Source organism: Carassius gibelio, chromosome B9 (assembly GCF_023724105.1).
Source record: "Carassius gibelio isolate Cgi1373 ecotype wild population from Czech Republic chromosome B9, carGib1.2-hapl.c, whole genome shotgun sequence".
Lineage (NCBI taxonomy): Eukaryota > Metazoa > Chordata > Actinopteri > Cypriniformes > Cyprinidae > Carassius > Carassius gibelio.
Genome location: NC_068404.1, coordinates 2903355 through 2923350, shown reverse-complemented (window position 1 = coordinate 2923350; position 19996 = coordinate 2903355). Strand labels below are relative to the sequence as shown.

Here is a 19996-nt window from a genome sequence, read left to right as displayed (position 1 = left end):
CTAGTTCACATTCTCGTCACCCAGGCACGGCTCAGTGAACGGAGCAACATCGCGGAGGAGGCCTGGAAGGACCAGGCCCCAACCCAGAGTCATCTTGATCAGCTTCTCCTCGAGACCCAGAACCAGCACAAGAAAGAGGACGACACAGATCCAGAGCTACAGAAAGGAGTTGAAAGACTTCACAATGCCCTGCAAGATCTTCGCCTCGACACAGATCAAAGAGAACAGCTGGAGAGAGAAGCCAGAAAAGAACTCAACAAAAAACTCCAGCAAGGTGACGCTCTCCTAAAAAGAGCAGAGACTGAATTGAAAGAAAGAGACTATAAAACCTGGGCCTGCAAAACACACTTGCAAGCGGCCCGAGCTAAATTCAACAAGCTTACTCTGCAGAGAGATGAGCTCCAAAATGAACTTTACACTGTTCACACAGAACTGAGACAATTTCACAGATTACAGAGTGGCTGGATCGGAGAAACGCACACCACAAAATTTCTCCCGGGCCGCCACTCCAACCCTTTCAGCCAAGAACCCAGAGCTGGAAAAGGGGGTGTAATCTCCCTTCTAAGGAAATCACCAGCCAGCTTACAAGAACATCTGTCAACAACGGAGGGAAGAGAACCCTTCCAGAGAACGCATGTCACCAAACCCTGCACTGCTCACAGAGAACTTCACAAGCTAGCCAGAAGCATCTCTACATTCAATCCAGATCCTGCAGGAGGACATGACGTTCATGCTTCTTTACAAGCCATTGACTTTCATTTGCAAACTGTCGCTAACGTGACAGATGTGAACACATTGTACCTGTTAAAAATCACGTCCAGCCGTGATGTGCATTGCTTTCTGGATCGTCAACCAGAGACTGTCAAAGCGTACTACCAGCAACTGCTACAGACTTTGATTCTTGAATTCTCTGATCCAAACTCAGACCATGGGCTCCTTATTGCTATGGACCTCAAACAGGGCCGATTTGAAAACCCACAAACTTTCTGTAGTCAGCTACGAAACACCTACTTCGGAGCATGCAACGAACCAGGTATGGAACAGGATTTCAACTTAAAAACTCTGTTCCTCCCAAACCTACATGCCAGTTGGAGTTTTCATCTCAGAGTCCCAGCGTGTCCCCGTAACAGGACTACACAAGAGTTACGGAACTTAGCCCACAAAGCTTGCACCAAGCAAAAGACGATTTGTGAAAAGACTGTGAAATACCCCAAAGTCTCTGTCTCTGAGCACTGCTTGGAGTTAACCCTAGATGGCGCTCTACAACACCACAGTCACAGACATCTTTACAGAGAGTCAATACCATTCCAAGCCAGCAGAGGGCAACACAGTGCAGCCACGTCTGAGACAGCAGAGATCCTGAGGGTGCTGAAAGATCTTCTTCACATGAATACTCGCAAGGAAGATGAGCCAAGCACCCAGAACACTGCCCGAGCTCCACAGTCAACAGCTACAGCTAACTGAACGAGACAGCACAGGTCCTCACACCAGGTACCACAAACACAAGGTACCAGAAAATGCTGTTTTGACTACCTGCCTTCGCAGCGAGCTACACAAGACCGGTCCTCATCACCCACCGATCGTCCCACCTGCCCTAATGCCAACATTCCTGGGCAGCCCTGTCAAAAAGGGGGTGGGCCGAAAAGGAGTCAACAGGGAAGACCTGATCGGCACAGGATTAAACCTGACGGTGATCTCATCTTACCTTTTCAAAGACTCCAATTTGAAGCTAAGAGACAAGATCGAACTCTTACACCTCAAACTTATGAACTGAATGTACAGGTGTACAGACAGGATGACATCCAGTTTGAACAGGTTGTTTCCATTCACCTGACATTCGTTCCGATGAGTCTGATACATCCCATGTATGTCCCACCAATGAACACTCATACATTGCTCATCGACAAAGACCTGCTAGAACACTTTGACCCTTTTCTGAACTTCAAACAGCTAAAAGACTTTGCTCAAGTGCGAGAACCTCTTTCTCTCCAGCCACACAGGTTGCTAGAGCCAGACTGTCAGGTCGCAGAGGTCACGGGAACTCCCACAGAGCCAGACGGTCAGGTCACAGAGGTCACGGGAACCCCAGCAGCCAGCCATGAGTACAACGCCCTAACAACAGGCCCAAGTTCAAGCCTCTGTACCTTAGTCAACAAACAGGGTACGGTGGTACCAGCTTACACCAAAGGGGTCGCTGTTCGACTCAACCTGCAAGGTGGTCAAACCTTACACCACACGCTGGGTTTCTTCCAATCCTCACCTGAATGTGTGGAACTCGGACTCACACTTGCAAACAACAAGCATGTCAAACACCAACACCTGTTCCAGCAATGTGATAACATCACAAAAACACACAATGTGATCGTGTACTGGAAGAAGGAAAAAGGACACTCAAAGTTACCAAGTCTAGACAAGGACTTTAAAGATCACACTGACACCCTTGCCAAAACTGGCACACTAAACAACATTCTGTGGTCACTCCCAACCCACCCACCCACATTCAAGGTTGCAGTGATTACACACAGCACAAGAACTTTACTAGCTAAACTGCCTACCTCAGAATCGCTTACGCAGGCTCCGTTGTCTACACAGACCAACACAGCGGACATGCAGGCTTCTGAAACCTTGATAATGACTTTACCACCTCTCAGACCCCTCCATCCACCCTGGCAACCAGTCTACAGTCACTGACAACCAAAGCCCCAGACCACTGCATGATACACAAACCATGCTGCGTGCACAGAACAATATTGTGGGTTGTGCACCGTCTGACATCACAATGCCAGGGCGTGTAATGCCACGGAGCAAAAGGGGGATACTGCCAATATATTTCCATGACGCAGCATGTGCTGCACCACGCAGCACCAGAGCCACTGACACAACACTGAGGCAAGCGTCATGCCAGCAGCAAGATGTGGCAAAACATGGGCGAGGGCGAGCTAAACCCAGTCGCCGCCCACGAAGCAAAGAGACTGTCCTGTCCAACCAAAGACAGGCCTTGTTTGTTTCTTTCTCCCCTTTCTCTCTCTCTCTCCCTATTATCTGTACCAGGATGCTGCTGTGGTTTGCCGTGCCGTGCTGTCAGCCAAAGAGAGGACAGCTGCCACCGAGAAAACCGCTGAGACTCCTGACTACCGATGACAGGGCACACTACCCCAGCACTGTAACCGAATACAGCTGTACAAGGTTCCGATGGAGAGAGGACTCCCTCACTCACACTGAGGCCGATGTCAAACACCTGTTCAGCCAACATGAGAAAGTGACGGTTACACAAATGGAGTTAGGTGGACACCACCACCGCTCCAAACAGTTCCCGGGAGCTTTGCTTAGAGCCGCTGCTGCCGCCAGAATGTTTAACATTGTTATGTCCAGTGTCAATGCAGCGAACCAGACTGTAAACTCCTTGAAACCACTGTTTACTGTCTTCCAGAAGGACTTTACCCAGACTCAGCTGTTAACAGCATTAACAACAGCCATGCTGTGGGAGGTTAGCTCCTCCAAAGACAGCCTAACCACGAGTAAAACCCCACCACACATGATACCCTTAAGCCTTGTGTTAACTGTGCTGTCTTACACCATCACCATGCCAGCTGACCTGCTACGAATGCACCTGGCCAACTCTCTGGATAGCGCCTTCCTACGGCACGTAAACCCCAAACAGAGAGAAGTGAACATGCTCCTGAACCAACTCATCAGTGAGTCAAACCAAGTCTACAGACCTAAAGACATTGTCAGTGTCAGGATGTGGAAGAGCAACACCCACACCAAAACACACATTCCAAATGTGGTGGCCTACCACGACAGCAACACACAGCTGTACCTGGCCCCAAACATGCACATGTGTACTTTAACCAAAGACATTCATTATCTCTGCCTTAGCAAACCCTTCCTCAGACACAACTCTGAAGGAATCTGCGAGCTGCAACCCTGGGTCAGCGATACGCGCTGCCCTGCCGAAGCCAAGCCTCGTACACAAGTCACAGAAACGCAAGCAGAGATTGTGGGTAACAGATGGCTCGTCAACACTCCTGTGCGCTCAGCTATGCTGACCTACGACCAGCATGACACCGCCACCCGTGCCAACCTGCTGGACCAAGTACTGAAAGGTACCACCCAACACATTGACATTACTCCTGTCGATACAGCCCTCCAAGCACTGTCTCGACAGCCCATTCTGAACCAGTCATCTGCGGTCCTAGCCTGGACTGCTGCCGACACTGCACGGTGCATCTCCACCGTCATTGGTCCCGCCCTGACTCTTGGCGTGACCTTCATCCTATACAGGATACTCAACGAGATGCAAACCTCTACAGCCAAACTCACGACAACTGTGGCTGGAGGTCTCCGATGGAATCCCCGGAAAAGGGAAGCAAAGTCAAAGACAATACCGAACCTCACCAAGCTGAATCCTCAGCTTCAGGAACCACCTGTCATCATGACCCACCTGCTGCATGACCATCACGATTCACCTGTCATCTGCCCATCCGGGATGATTGCCGTCCGATGATGTCCACACAGGGACTTCATCTGACGTAAAGGGGGAGATGTAACAGATATGCAGGTCAGCGATTCATGGGTTAAATTCTGTTTTGTAAATTCAGACTGTTGGTACTAAATACCAGCCTGGCTGGACTTAAATTACTTTACGATACCCATGCGAGCCTCAAAGGATACCTGAAACCAAATTCCTTAACATACACACACACACACACACACAAAAGAAACCTTTCTTTTTGTTCCTTACTTTTGTAAGTCCTTTATTAAATATGTATTTTATATGTTTGTGTATTGCATAAAATGGTTAATCCTGGGTAAATGGTTAAAGTGCTGACTTATAAGTGGAAATGCTTGATTTCAATCTTATACTTTCTCAAAAAGAAATGTTCTGCAACCCCCACACTCCTTGGTAGCTCGTAAAATTTTACGAGCTCACAGGACCACAGGACAGGAAACCTAATCCTTACAAAAGAATGATAGAATGTACTCAAATGTAGTCTTAATGTGTATAGTATTGTTTTGCGGTACATTAGAGGTTTCCCATATAAATTGGGAATATCTGCAGTGTTATCATGTGTTAAACAAATCTTTAAATGTGTAATTCGATCTAAAAATTAGATCTTTGGTCATTTATATATTATGTCTAGTCTTGTTCTAATCGTCATGCTTTGACAGACCCACTTATCTAAAGCAAAGTAATGAAAAATGTATTTAATCTGGAATAATGAACTTGTTTTAATATTCCTGATGAAATCGGACAGGCCCTAAATCATCAGGGGGTTGTCTCAACCGAGACAAAGGAACTTTCCCTCCGCTTCAGATCGCGGACATTCATTGGATGCTCCCTCGAAAATGGGCGTGAACTATTTCAAGCTATAAGAATTGACCAAACAAGGTCCACCCTCTCTTCGTCGCTCTTTTTGCTCTTCTTTCTCTTCTCCGTTCTCGGACACGCTGCTCTCCAACGTTGCTTCGCTCATAGCGCGAACCCCCTCAGCACAGGGGCTGAGAGAAAAAGCCATTTTAATGGCTCCTTTGGAAGCTTTCGTTTCGTTCGTTTTCTTTTCTTTTCTTTACTAAGTTTATTAAACTATTCGCCTCTCCACGCAAGGAAGACGAATTCTGGAACAATGTTTGTTGAACCTTTCAAATACCGCGCGAGGACAGAACAAAGGACCACGTGCTCCACGCTCACGCCAAGCGCAGCGTGCACGCGCGTCACATGGCCTCCGTTTCATGGCACATGGCTGTTTCAACGCGCAAAGCTCACAAGCTCGACGCCGATCTCACGCCACACTCACATGGGACACTTCTGCAAGTATCACTTTCTCTATGGAGATTTAAATGCTGGTTTAAAGTGTTATTATGATCTGATTTGTTGTTGGTTCCACTAAGGTTTACTGACTGATTTTCATACCTGAGCTCATTCTGTGATCTCTCTCGCTTTCCCCACTTCTCTCTCTCTCTCTCTCTCTCTCTCTCTCTCTCTCTCTCTTTTATTTGGATTCCGTTATGTCTTGTAAATGTTTATTGTCTGTATTTTCGTACGCATATTTACTCTGTGTGATTTGTAGTTTGATGTATTACTAGTTGAATTATTAAAAACTCATATATAAAATGATTGGCTTGGACTCCACCCCACTCACATTACGAGTCACTGAAATGTTTTGGTCTTTAGCTACAAGCTCTAAATTTAGAAACTAAATTTATCATAAGGATAGGATAATATTTTCATGGCCAGAGAATACTTTTCCTTGAATTATAAAAAGTGATATCTCTATTGAAAACTGATAGGTCAATCTGGCTTGCTGGACAATCCACTGTTTGATCTGCAGTAATTTACAGTAAGAGATCACAATAATTGATATGAAGAATGTAATATTGACATATTAATGAGTAAATTACAGTGCCCTGTGATTAGTATTGGTATTGGCAATTGAGCTATTTTTCATAATCAATAAAATTAAATGTAACTGTCATCTGAGATATATATTAATCAAATTCTTGATTAATTATTCAAATTCCCTATATATCATTTGAGTTAATTACTATGTAAAACTCATTGTTGTTACAACAGTGACGAGTCTGCTTACAGAGAGGAGGTTAAAAAGCTGGCTGTCTGGTGCAATCTCAACACCCTGGAGCTGAACACACTGAAAACAGTGGAGATGATCGTGGACTTCAGGAGAAACCCCCCTGCACTTCCCCCACTCACCATCATGAACAGCACTGTGACTGCAGTGGAGTCATTCAGGTTCCTGGGCACCACTATCTCTCAGGACCTGAAGTGGGACATTCATAGTGACTCCATTGTGAAAAAGGCCCAGCAGAGGTTGTACTTCCTTCGCCAGCTGCGGAAGTTTAACCTGCGACAGGAGATGCTGAAACAGTTCTACTCCACCATCATTGAATCCATCCTCTGCACTTCAGTTACTGGTTCGGTTCGGATCGGACCTCAGAAAACTACAGAGGGTAGTCCGGACTGCTGAGCGAATCATCAGTGCAACCCTCCCATCTATTCAAGAACTGTACTTATGTCAGGGTTACTGAGGTAGAGGACCCAGATGCAGAATGAACAAGGGGTGTTTAATGACAAATTAGACAAAGCACAATAGGAGGGAGTGGTTTGAACAGTCCAGAGAGTAGGATAGGGCATACAACAGTGAACGTTCAACAGGAGGGGATACTGGGGCAATGACTGGATAGCTGAGGGTGACCACTGGAACCAGCATAGGGAGGCAGCAGCTAGGACCACTGCTCGGTGTTGGCAAGACCAGACAGAATGTAGATGACCAGGCAAGAGACAAAGGAGCAGAGAATTGCAGCTTGAAAGTCACTTGCCAGAACCGATACAGCTGCAAGGGTGAGGGAACCAGTGGTCAGGGAACGACAGACGGCCAGGCAGGGCTGGAGGGGGAGAACATAACAGACAGAGACAACACAAGACCAGACAAAACAACTAGCACACCAGACAACACAAACAATACAGAGAACAAGAAATTCCTTCCCAAAAAACAAGAAAAAGTAAACAAGTAAATAAATAGATAAATAAATACCAAGAAACTAAGGGAAAACACAATAAATAAAAGGTTAGGCCCTTACAGGAAAATGCTGAGGGAAAAAACTAAACTAGACTAGAGATTTGAATCAAGCAAAAGACTAGAAGGATAACTCATGGGTAATAGGTGAAAATAAGCTTAAACTAAAAAGGAACTAAAATAGAAGACCTAGGGGGAAAAATAGCTCTTGGAGAAACAAGTAGCTGGGCTCAACAGGAAAGTACAAAAAGCAAAAAAAAAAAACTAGATTTGACAAGAAAAACTTGAAACTGCAAAACACACGTAGGCAAAGAGAGCACAATAAGAAGCATACAGCGACATGAGGAACGGGTGACAACACTCTGACTAATGAGGACAAGGGGGCGTGACCCGGGAAAACAAGGAGGTGGGACAAGAGGAGCACGTGGCAGACACAATCAATCAATCAATCACCTTTATTTATATAGTGCTTTAAACAAAATACATTGCGCCAAAGCACTGAACAACATTCATTTGGAAAACAGTGTCTCAATAATGCAAAATGATAGTTAAAGGCAGTTCATCATTGAATTCATTGATGTCATCTCTGTTCAGTTGAAATAGTGTCTGTTTTAATTTGCAATCAAGTCAACGATATCGCTGTAGATGAAGTGACCCCAACTAAGCAAGCCAGAGGCGACAGCGGCAAGGAACCGAAACTCCATCGGTGAAAGAATGGAGAAAAAAAACCTTGGGAGAAACCAGGCTCAGTTGGGGGGCCAGTTCTCCTCTGACCAGACGAAACCAGTAGTTCAATTCCAGGCTGCAGCAAAGTCAGATTGTGCAGAAGAATCATCTGTTTCCTGTGGTCTTGTCCTGGTGCTCCTCTGAGACAAGGTCTTTACAGGGGATCTGTATCTGGGGCTCTAGTTGTCCTGGTCTCCGCTGTCTTTCAGGGCAGTAGAGGTCCTTTCTAGGTGCTGATCCACCATCTGGTCTGGATACGTACTGGATCCGGGTGACTGCAGTGACCCTCTGATCTGGACACAGACTGGATCTGGTGGCCACGGTGACCTCGGAACAAGAGAGAAACAGACAAATATTAGCGTAGATGCCATTCTTCTAATGATGTAGAAAGTACGGTGTTATGTGAAGTGTTCCGGTTCCAGTTTACCTAATTAATGCAGCCTAAAAATCCTTTAACGGATTTGGATATTAAAAGCATATTAGTATGTTATGTGTATGCCAGGTTAAAGAGATGGGTCTTTAATCTAGATTTAAACTGCAAGAGTGTGTCTGCCTCCCGAACAATGTTAGGTAGGTTATTCCAGAGATTAGGCGCCAAATAGGAAAAGGATCTGCCGCCCGCAGTTGATTTTGATATTCTAGGTATTATCAAATTGCCTGAGTTTTGAGAACGTAGCGGACGTAGAGGAGTATAATGTAAAAGGAGCTCATTCAAATACTGAGGTGCTAAACCATTCAGGGCTTTATAAGTAATAAGCAATATTTTAAAATCTATACGATGTTTGATAGGGAGCCAGTGCAGTGTGGACAGGACCGGGCTAATATGGTCATACTTCCTGGTTCTAGTAAGAACTCTTGCTGCTGCATTTTGGACTAGCTGTAGTTTGTTTACCAAGCGTGCAGAACAACCACCCAATAAAGCATTACAGTAGTCTAACCTTGAAATCATAAATGCATGGATTAACATTTCTGCATTTGACATTGAGAGCATAGGCCGTAATTTAGATATATTTTTGAGATGGAAAAATGCAGTTTTACAAATGCTAGAAACGTGGCTTTCTAAGGAAAGATTGCGATCAAGTAGCACACCTAGGTTCCTAACTGATGACGAAGAATTGACAGAGCAACCATCAAGTCTTAGACAGTGTTCTAGGTTATTACAAGTAGAGTTTTTAGGCCCTATGATTAACACCTCTGTTTTTTCTGAATTTAGCAGTAAGAAATTACTCGTCATCCAACTTTTTATATCGACTATGCATTCCATTAGTTTTTCAAATTGTTGTGTTTCACCGGGCTGCGAGGAAATATAGAGCTGCGTATCATCAGCATAACAGTGAAAGCTAACACCATGTTTCCTGATGATATCTCCCAAGGGTAACATATAAAGCGTGAAAAGTAGCGGCCCTAGAACTGAGCCTTGAGGTACTCCATACTGCACTTGTGATCGATATTATACATCTTCATTCACTGCTACGAACTGATGGCGGTCATATAAGTACGATTTAAACCATGCTAATGCACTTCCACTGATGCCAACAAAGTGTTCAAGTCTATGCAAAAGAATGTTGTGGTCAATTGTGTCAAACGCAGCACTAAGATCCAATAAAACTAATAGAGAGATACACCCACGATCAGATGATAAGAGCAGATCATTTGTAACTCTAAGGAGAGCAGTTTCAGTACTATGATAGGGTCTAAATCCTGACTGGAAATCCTCACATATACCATTTTTCTCTAAGAAGGAATATAATTGTGAGGATACCACCTTTTCTAGTATCTTGGACAGAAAAGGGAGATTCGAGATTGGTCTATAATTAACTAGTTCTCTGGGGTCAAGTTGTGGCTTTTTTATGAGAGGCTTAATAACAGCCAGTTTGAAGGTTTTGGGGACATGTCCTAATAACAATGAGGAATTAATAATAGTCAGAAGAGGACCTATGACTTCTGGAAGCACCTCTTTTAAGAGCTTAGATGGTATAGGGTCTAACATACATGTTGTAAGTTTAGATGATTTAACAAGTTTATACAATTCTTCCTCTCCTATAGTAGAGAATTAGTGGAACTGTTCCTCAGGGGGTCTATAGTGCACTGTCTGATGCGAAACTGTAGCTGACGGCTGAATGGTTGCAATTTTATCTCTAATAGTATCGATTTTAGAAGTAAAGTAGTTCATAAAGTCATTACTGCTGTGGTGTTGGGAAATGTCAACACTTGTTGAGGCTTTATTTTTCGTTAATTTAGCCACTGTATTGAATAAATACCTGGGGTTATGTTTGTTTTCTTCTAAAAGAGAAGAAAAGTAATCAGATCTAGCAGTTTTTAATGCTTTTCGGTAGGATATGCTACTTTCCCGCCAAGCAATACGAAATACCTCTAGTTTTGTTTTCCTCCAGCTGTGCTCCATTTTTCGGGCTGCTCTCTTTAGGGTGCGAGTATGCTCATTATACCATGGTGTCAAACTGTTTTCCTTAACCTTTCTTAAGCGTAAAGGAGCAACTGTATTTAAAGTGCTAGAAAAGAGAGAGTCCATAGTTTCTGTTACATCATCAAGTTGTTCTGAGGTTTTGGATATGCTAAGGAATTCGGATACATCAGGAAGATAACTTAAAAAGCTGTCTTTTGTGGTAGAAGTGATGGTTCTTCGATACTTGTAACAAGAAGTAGAATTTACAATTTTGGCTATATGAAGTTTACACAGAACTAAATAATGATCTGAGATATCATCACTTGGCTGAATAATTTCAACACTATCAACATCAATTCCATGTGACAGTATTAAATCTAGAGTATGATTTCGACAATGAGTAGGTCCTGAAACGTGTTGTCTAACACCAATAGAGTTCAGAATGTCTATAAATGCTGATCCCAATACATCTTTTTCATTATCGACATGGATATTAAAATCACCAACTATTAAGACTTTATCTGCAGCCAGAACTAACTCGGATGTAAAATCACCAAACTCTTTAATAAAGTCTGTATGGTGCCCTGGTGGCCTGTATACAGTAGCCAGTACAAACATAACAGGGGATTTATCATTAACATTGGTTTCTCTGGATAATGTTATATGAAGCACCATTACTTCAAACGAGTTATACTTGAAGCCTGCCCTCTGAGAAATCCTGAAAATGTTATTATAAATTGAAGCAACACCTCCCCCTTTGCCTTTTAGACGCGGCTCGTGTTTATAACAATAATCTTGGGGGGTGGACTCATTTAAAATAATGTAATCATCAGGTTTTAGCCAGGTTTCTGTCAAGCAGAGCACATCTATATTATGATCAGTTATCATATTATTTACAAAAAGTGTTTTCGTAGAAATGGATCTGATATTCAATAAGCCAATCTTTATCATTTGTTTATCCATATTGCATTTGTTTTTTATTTGTTGAACCTCAATTAAATTGTTAACCTTAACTTGGTTTGGACGTTTTTTGTATTTTCTAGTTCGTGGAACAGACACAGTCTCTATACACAAGAGACACAACCATGTGCTCAGGCACAAAATAAACAAAGACAAATTGAACAAAGACAGTACAAACAAGGCTGACAGGGCAGGATCCTGACAGTACCCCCCCCCCCCCCCTCCAAAGGACGCCTCCAGGCATCCACCCTGGGTGGAGGAGTTAAAGGGGGCACAGGTGAAAGGCCAGGATGCTGCCGGCTTGGGGAAACCCTGTCTATCCCACTCTGCAAAGGTGGGGTCATGGCTGGTGGCACCTCTCCCAACAGGAACACCTCTCTCAGGCAAGGGTTGCCAACTGGACTGGGTATTCTGGGTGGATTTCCGGGTATTCTTGGTTGGCAAGACATGACTAGCAAGGGATTCTGGAATGGCCTCAAATAGATTAGGGTTCTCTTGACCAGGCTCCAAAGGCGACTGTGGAATGTTTGTGAGGACTGTCAAAATGCTCTCCTGGGCCACAGGAAGAGACTCAGAAGCTGACTCTTGAATGAACTCAGAGGCTGATAAACTGCCCCCTGGGGCAGCTGGAATGGGCTGCGGACTTGGTTCTGGACTGCCCTCTGGGACTCCTGGAACTGACTCGGGAGTGGGTTCTCGACCGCCCTCAGGGGCTACTGAGCTGCCCTTCGGGGCTACTGGAACTGACTCGGGAGTGGGTTCTTGACCGCCCTCAGGGGCAGCTGAGCTGCCCTCCGGGGCTACTGGAACTGACTCGGGAGTGGGTTTTTGACCGCCCTCAGGGGCTGCTGAGCTGCCCTCCAGGGCTACTGGAACTGACTCGGGAGTGGGTTCTTGACCGCCCTCAGGGGATGCTGAGCTGCCCTCTGGGGCTACTGGAACTGACTCGGGAGTGGGTTCTGGGGATACTACAGGGATGCTCTTAGGGGCCTCTGGACCAAGTTCAAATACTGACACTGGACAGCCCTTGGGACTTGTTGAAATGCCCTCCTGGGATGCAGGAATAGGCTCAAGAACCGACTCTTGACTCCTGCTGGGGGATGACGAACTGCCCTCTGGCGTTATGAAGATTGACCAGGAAACTGGCTCTTGATGGCCATCGGGGGCTGCTAAACTACTCTCCAGACCTGGAACTGGCTCAAAGACAGTCTCAGGAACACCTCCTGTGGCTTCTAAATGGTCCTCTTGGGCCACCGCAACAGACTCTGGGATGGATTCTTGAGTGCCCTTGGGGGCATCAGGAACAGACTCATGAACGGATTCTTGGATTACTGATGCAGACGCTTGACTGGCGTCTGGGGCTGAATAAACTGGGATGAAGACTCTAGACTCTGGTGAGGGGCTTGTGAAGATTCTGGAGGCTCCATGGCAGAAGCATATTCAGTGCCGGTGGGGGCTGATGGCTTGAGAATGCCCTCCAGAGATATGACCGACATAGTGGGCTGTTTAGGAGTGGTCTCCATGGTAGTGTCAGGAGTGGCCAGCTCAGGCCTGACATGAGTGTCGGTGACAGAGAGAGGGGGCTGCTCAGGAATGACGTCCGTTACCCTAACAGGAAAATCATGCTGCTTAGAACCTGCCTCCATGGCCATAACTGAAGCATCAGGCAACTTGGGATCATCCAGAGTAAGTATACGAGGGGCATCTGAACAAAGGGTTCTAGCCATCCTTGCACGGGACATCCTACCCTTACGCCCCCCAGGGCGAATTCGTCATCTTGACCACTTCTTGAGTAACTTGGACTGACAAAAACACACAAGTATCAAGACTTGACATGACTGGCTTTGACTTAACTGGGACAGACTTGACGGACACCAGAACAGAGGTTGACTGGGAAACTTCCTTTAAAGCTACCTTGACAGCTTCAGAAGGCTTAATTGACTCAGAAGCAGGAGCTGGCACTGAGCTACTCTCAGAGGCTGGAGCCAGCACAGAGGACTCCATGGCAGCTGCAGCAACTTGGGCCACACTCTTCCTTCGGTCCCTTCGTTTCTCAGTGGGAGTTAGAAGATGATCGTGGACTTGACTCAAAGAGGGAAGGAGGGCAGGTTGATGGTCACTGCTTATATCCTCCGGAGGGTTAAGGATTTGCCAGCCCTTGCGGTGATGCACATAATTAGAGAAGTCCCAAAAATTCTAAATACGCTGCTGCTCCATCTCCCATCGAGGTAAGGGGTCATCCAGAGTGAGGTTGAAGGCCTCCTTTAGGGTTGCATCATCATATTCTAGGCCCCTAGCCATGGTCCAAAAGAATTGGGCATAGGACCGTGGTTCCTGGTCCTGCTGACGAAGTGATGCCAGTGCCTGTTGGAGCGCCAATCTCCCTTCCGCAGTGGCAGGTGGAACAATTTTAATTCTCATTCTGCTGGGTCCTAGAATGGCTGGTTCGTTCTGTCAGGGTTACTGAGGTAGAGGACCCAGATGCAGAATGAACAAGGGGTGTTTATTGACAAATTAGACAAAGCACAATAGGAGGGAGTGGTTTGAACAGTCCAGAGAGTAGGATAGGGCATACAACAGTGAAAGTCCAACAGGAGGGGATACTGGGGAAATGACTGGATAGCTGAGGGTGACCACTGGAACCAGCATAGGGAGGCAGCAGCTAGGACCACTGCTGGGAGTTGGAAAGACCAGACAGAATGTAGATGACCAGGCGAGAGACAAAGGAGCAGAGAATTGCAGCTTGAAAGTCACTTGCCAGAACCGATACAGCTGCAAGGGTGAGGGAACCAGTGGTCGGGGAACCACAGACGGCCAGGCAGGGCTGGAGGGGGAGAACACAACAGACAAAGACAACACAAGACCGGACAAAACAACTAGCACACTAGACAACACAAACAATACCTGGAACAAGAAATTCCTTCTCAAAAAACAAGAAAAAGTAAACAAATAAATAAATAAATACCAAGAAACTAAGGGAAAACACAATAAATAAAAGGTTAGGCCCTTACAGGAAAATGCTGAGGAAAAAAACTAAACTAGACTAGAGATTTAAATCTAGCAAAAGACTAGAAGGATAAATTATGGGTAATAGGTGAAAATAAGCTTAAACTAAAAAGGAACTAAAATAGAAGACCTAGGGGGAAAAATAACTCTTGGAGAAACAAGTAGAAACAGGAAAGTCCAAAAGGCAAAAAAAAACTAGATTTGACAAGAAAAACTTGAAACTGCAAAACACACGTAGGAAAACATTCAGCCAAAAACGAACCGACAGCTACAAGAGGAAAGAGAGCACAATAAGAAGCATACAGCGACATGAGGAACAGGTGACAACTCTCTGTCTACTGATGACTAAACAAGGGGGCGTGACCCGGGAAAACAAGGAGGTGGGACAAGAGGAGCATGTGGCAGACACAAGAGACACAACCATGTGCTCAGGCACAAAATAAACAAAGACACAAAGACAGTACAAACAAGGCTGACAGGGCAGGATCCTGACAACTTATCCAGAGTGAGCAAAAGGGCTGTTAAAATCACTCTGTACCCCTCACATCCAGCACACTCCCTCTTTGAACTGTTGCCATCTGGTCGACGCTACAGAGCACTGAGCACCAGAACGGCCAGACACAGGAAAAGTTTCTTCCCTCAGGCAATCCATCTAATGAACAGCTGATAATAACTGTGGAACACGCTACACTATTTATATTATTTATATATACATACACTTATTTATCTAACACACATACTTAGCGTACACTTAAATTTTTTGCACATAATATACCTGTACATACATAATGCGCATTGTAGTATACCTGCCATACATTGTCAATTTGTATATTTTCATTCCTTATCCACCTGTTTGTATTTTTTTTTTTTTTATTCCATTTTGTGTTTTTTGTTCTGTCACTGTCATGTTGCACTGTGGAGTTTCTGTCACGAAAACAAATTCCTTGTATGTGTGAACATACCTGGCAATAAAGCTCAGTCTGATTCTGATTTATTAAGCGTGCAGAACAACCCCCCAATAAAGCATTACAATAATCTACCCTTGAGGTCATAAATGCATGGATTAACATTTCTGCATTTGAGATTGAGAGCATAGGCCGTAATTTAGATATATTTCTAAGATGAAAAAATGCAGTTTTACAAATGCTAGAAAAACGTGGCTTTCTAAGGAAAGATTGTGATCAAATAGCACACCTAGGTTCCTAACAGATGACGAAGGATTGACAGAGCAGCCATCAAGTCTTAGACAATGTTCTAGATTATTACATGCAGATTCTTTAGGTCCTATAATTAACAACTCCGTTTTTTCAGAATTTAGAAGTAAGAAATTACTCATCATCCAGTTTTTTATATCGACTATGCATTCCATTAGTTTTTCAAATTGGTGTGTTTCACCGGGCCGCAAAGAAATATAGAGCTGAGTATCATCAGCATAACAGTGAAAGCTAACACCATGTTTCCTGATGATATCGCCCAAGAGTAACATATAAAGCGTGAACAATACTGCACTTGTGATCAATATAAGACCTCCTCATTCACTGCTACGAACTGATGGCGGTCATATAAGTATATGTATAAGTATATTTATACAATTCTTCCTCTCCTATAGTAGTGAATGAGTGGAACTGTTCCTCAGGGGGTCTACAGTGCACTGTCTGATGTGATACGGTAGCTGACGGCTGAATGGTTAAAATTTTATCTCTAATAGTATCGATTTTAGAAGTAAAGTAGTTCATAAAGTCATTACTGCTGTGATCTTGGGAAATGTCAACACTTGTTGAGGCTTTATTTTTCGTTAATTTAATTTATCAAGTTGTTCCAAAGTTTTGGATATGCTAAGGAATTCGGATACACCAGGAAGATAACTTAAGTTATTTGAATGATCAAAAAAAAAAAAAACATATGAATGATATTAAAGCTATTAAATATATGTTGCAATCGGTCGATTTGACTGAAGGACATAACAGAGAGTTGAACTGGGAATGGCTGCTAGGATTGAGACAGATACTGGTCAAATAAACAGACAGAGCAAGTGTGTGACAGTGTTAACATAATGAGAGTGTGTGTGAGAGTATGTGATCTTTATTAGCATACTGTGTGGATGGCAGAGAGCACAAAGACCACCAGAATAATGTCCAGACTCTCAGGGGGAAGGGAAATGCGTGACACAATGCAGGGTCATAGGTCATTAAACATGCAAAACCGATTAGTGAAGCATTTTAGATTTTGCGTTCAATGAACTACTGTGGACAGTTCATCATACTAATACAATTATCTAATGTTAGGAGTTCCACTTATTTCCATATGAAGCAGAGGAGGCAATCACATAAATACATGGTAATGATAATGACATGCGAGTTGCTTTAATTATATTTTGAATAAAAATAAAATAAAAAATAAATTACTTTTAACAGGCCCCTTTCGGGATTTTTAAGCTTACCATGGCTTCATTAAATTGATTAAAAATACAGTAAAACAGTACTATTGTGAAATATTATTACAACTATTTTCTTTTGAACATTTCAAAAAGACATTATTATTGTTATATTTTTATATGTGTTATATATGTGTTCCTGTAGCTCAAGTAGAAGAGCATTGCATTAACAAGCGCAAGGTTGAGGGTTCGAATCCTGGGGATCACATGATAGGAGAAAATTGTTATCCTGAATGCAAAACGTCTGCTAAATGCATTGATTTAATTTATATTTGTATTATTATTATCAGTGTTCTGGTTATTATTCCGTAGGGACAGTGAAATTCAAGAGAACATGATTTTATTTCAAATATTTAGTCTTCACTTTATGAATGATACATTCGATAGATTTAAGCTGTCCTTGCTTAAATAATTTATTTTACAAACATGCCCAAACCTTGGAAGGGTAGTCTGTATTGAAGGAGGTGTCCGAATCACATGGTCCTGGATGTCACAGAGACTCTGGGCGGACTCTTTTGACTTGGACTTATTCACAAAATGTTACAGTATTATTTCATGGGTACAGTTTTTAAAGCAGAATTAGTTTTACTCCGATTCAAGCATATATTGATGGAATAGAAATGTCGTGGATGTAATTTCCTCCACTAATCAATATGTCTCGCTGTTGGCATTTGATTAAAGTCTCTGCGTAGCAAAAAGCATCAAGCACCAGGATACAGAGCCAAACTCCCACACGACTGATCAGCCGTCATTAATATGAATGGAGAAGAGGATATGTTGCCCTCCCAATCTTTATCCATTCTCAGAGGCTTTCACTAATGTAAATCTGGGATGTGTGTGGGCTCTGTTTGTCATTCACCTGAATGAGCTCAAACGCTTCAGATGAGAAGTCACACACACACCTGCTTACTCCCAATAACTGTTTCTATTACAACCTTCAGATTTTCATCTCTTTATCTCACAATTGTATATTTATGGGATAATATACAATCAGCCACTGCTTGGTGTCCTGATCATTCTGTTACGGTCCGTTTTTTGAATGACAATGAACTGAACATTACTGACTGTACAGTATCCTGCATATTACACAAATATTTACCAAATACACTTCCAGTCAAAAGGTTTTGAATGGTAAGATTTTTAAAGAAGTCTCTTCTGCTCACCAAGCCGGTGTTTATTTGATCCAAAGTACAGCCCAAACTGTAACAATTTGAAATATAATTGTACTATTTAAAATAACTGCTTTCTATTTGAATATATTCTAAAATGTAATTTATTCCTGTGATTTCAAAGCTGGATTTGTAGCATGATTACTTCAGTCACATGATCCTTCAGAAATTATTCTAATATTCTGATTTTGCAGCTCAGAAATATGTATTATTATTATTATTATTATTATTATTATTATTATTATGTTGAAAAAAGCTGAGTAGAATTTTTTTTTTTTTTTGGTTGAATAGAACTCTTGTGTAACATTATAAATAATCTTTATATTTTAAATAAAATACATAAATTAACATTTTATTCATCATGTATTTAAATTGGAATCATCTACAATAAAAGGCTTTGTTTTTAACAAGCAGTTAAAGCTTAAGCTTAAATCTATTTGTATTTTATTGTAGTTGACAAACAACTTTAAATAACCTAAAAAAAAATATATATATATAAATGATTTTTTGTAGTAGGTTCATACAGTCAAACCAAAAAATTATTCACACATATTTAATGTATAATTTTTATTGAGACAGATTTTATTGTATTTTTTACTAGTGGGTGCAAGACACTATAGCTCATTTATGTAAGTGAGGATAACAAAATAAAGTGAACTGTGACATATTAAACCCAAAGATTCTTGATAAAGTGGACTACAAGTAAAATTCATAAAAATCCGGGACCAAAAAATATCCACAAACTTTGACCTGATCATATTTTGTGTAATGATTAAGTGATTAATGAAAAAAAAATAATAATAATTTTGGGGTGGAGTATCACTTTAAACAATTGTAATTCATGAAATTGCTGCATGAGTCTTCCTCCATCGAGACTCAGTGACACACATGCTGAACGGGAAGAAGATTGATCTGCTGGCTCAACTTCATCACTGCGTCACGGAGGATGATGTTGTGCCAACAGCACTGCCAACCAGCATCAAGCAAGCAGTACTCTGCACTACTAGTTAAACGTCTAAACACACATAAATGCTCTCATATAACGTGTCTTTCACTGCAGCCTCTTGATTGAAGACTTCTGTCACAGTTTACATGCTTCATGAGCTCTGTGTTGCAGTGTCTCACCGGCTCCTCTTTCCAAGAAGATGTGTTTCCCAGCAGAAACTGTGATATGAGGGATGCACAATGCTCAGGTACCAACACCACTGAACATATTAGATGACATAATGAAACAGTATGTTCTGGTTCTGGTGCTTCTGGTTATGTGCTTTGACGTCTCATCTTCAGTGCACAAGCTGGAGGATCGACTGGACGATCCAGAAGAGTTTTCAGTGTCCAGCAGTGCAGGTACGGCTGGCTTCATCAAACATCTGCCCTCTGCTGGACAAAAACACTCACCTGAACCAGCCTGAAAGAACATGGATGCTCTGAAAAAGTTTAGCATTGAGTATTTACAGAATTATTTTCTTGTTTGATGTATGATCTTCAACAGAGAGCAGAAAGATCACACACAGCGGCCAAAAACAACAGCTAAAGAAAAGGAAGAACAGAGCAGAGCCTGCACAATTAGATAGATAGATAGATAGATAGATAGATAGATAGATAGATAGATAGATAGATAGATAGATAGATTCATACAGTATATACACACACACAACCTTATATTTTATGATTCATATTTTAAAATATAGCTAGCTTACAATAGTATTTTAAAAGTGCATTTAATAGTTTGCTGCTGAAGTATTTGTGAAGCATCATCTGA

At 42.7% G+C, this 19996-nt stretch overlaps 1 protein-coding gene across 1 annotated transcript in view; it reads right to left on the bottom strand.

Moving 5' to 3' along the window:
* LOC127965256 (uncharacterized) overlaps nucleotides 1-11689 on the bottom strand; it is a 128037-nt gene extending 116348 nt beyond the window's left edge. Inside the window, exon 1 of the mRNA XM_052565955.1 lies at nucleotides 8265-11689. Within this exon, the coding sequence (XP_052421915.1) occupies nucleotides 10315-11628 (1314 nt within the window). The 5' untranslated portion in view covers nucleotides 11629-11689 and the 3' untranslated portion in view covers nucleotides 8265-10314. The remainder of the gene's footprint in view (nucleotides 1-8264) is intronic.
* Between the last annotated feature and the right edge of the window lie 8307 nt (nucleotides 11690-19996).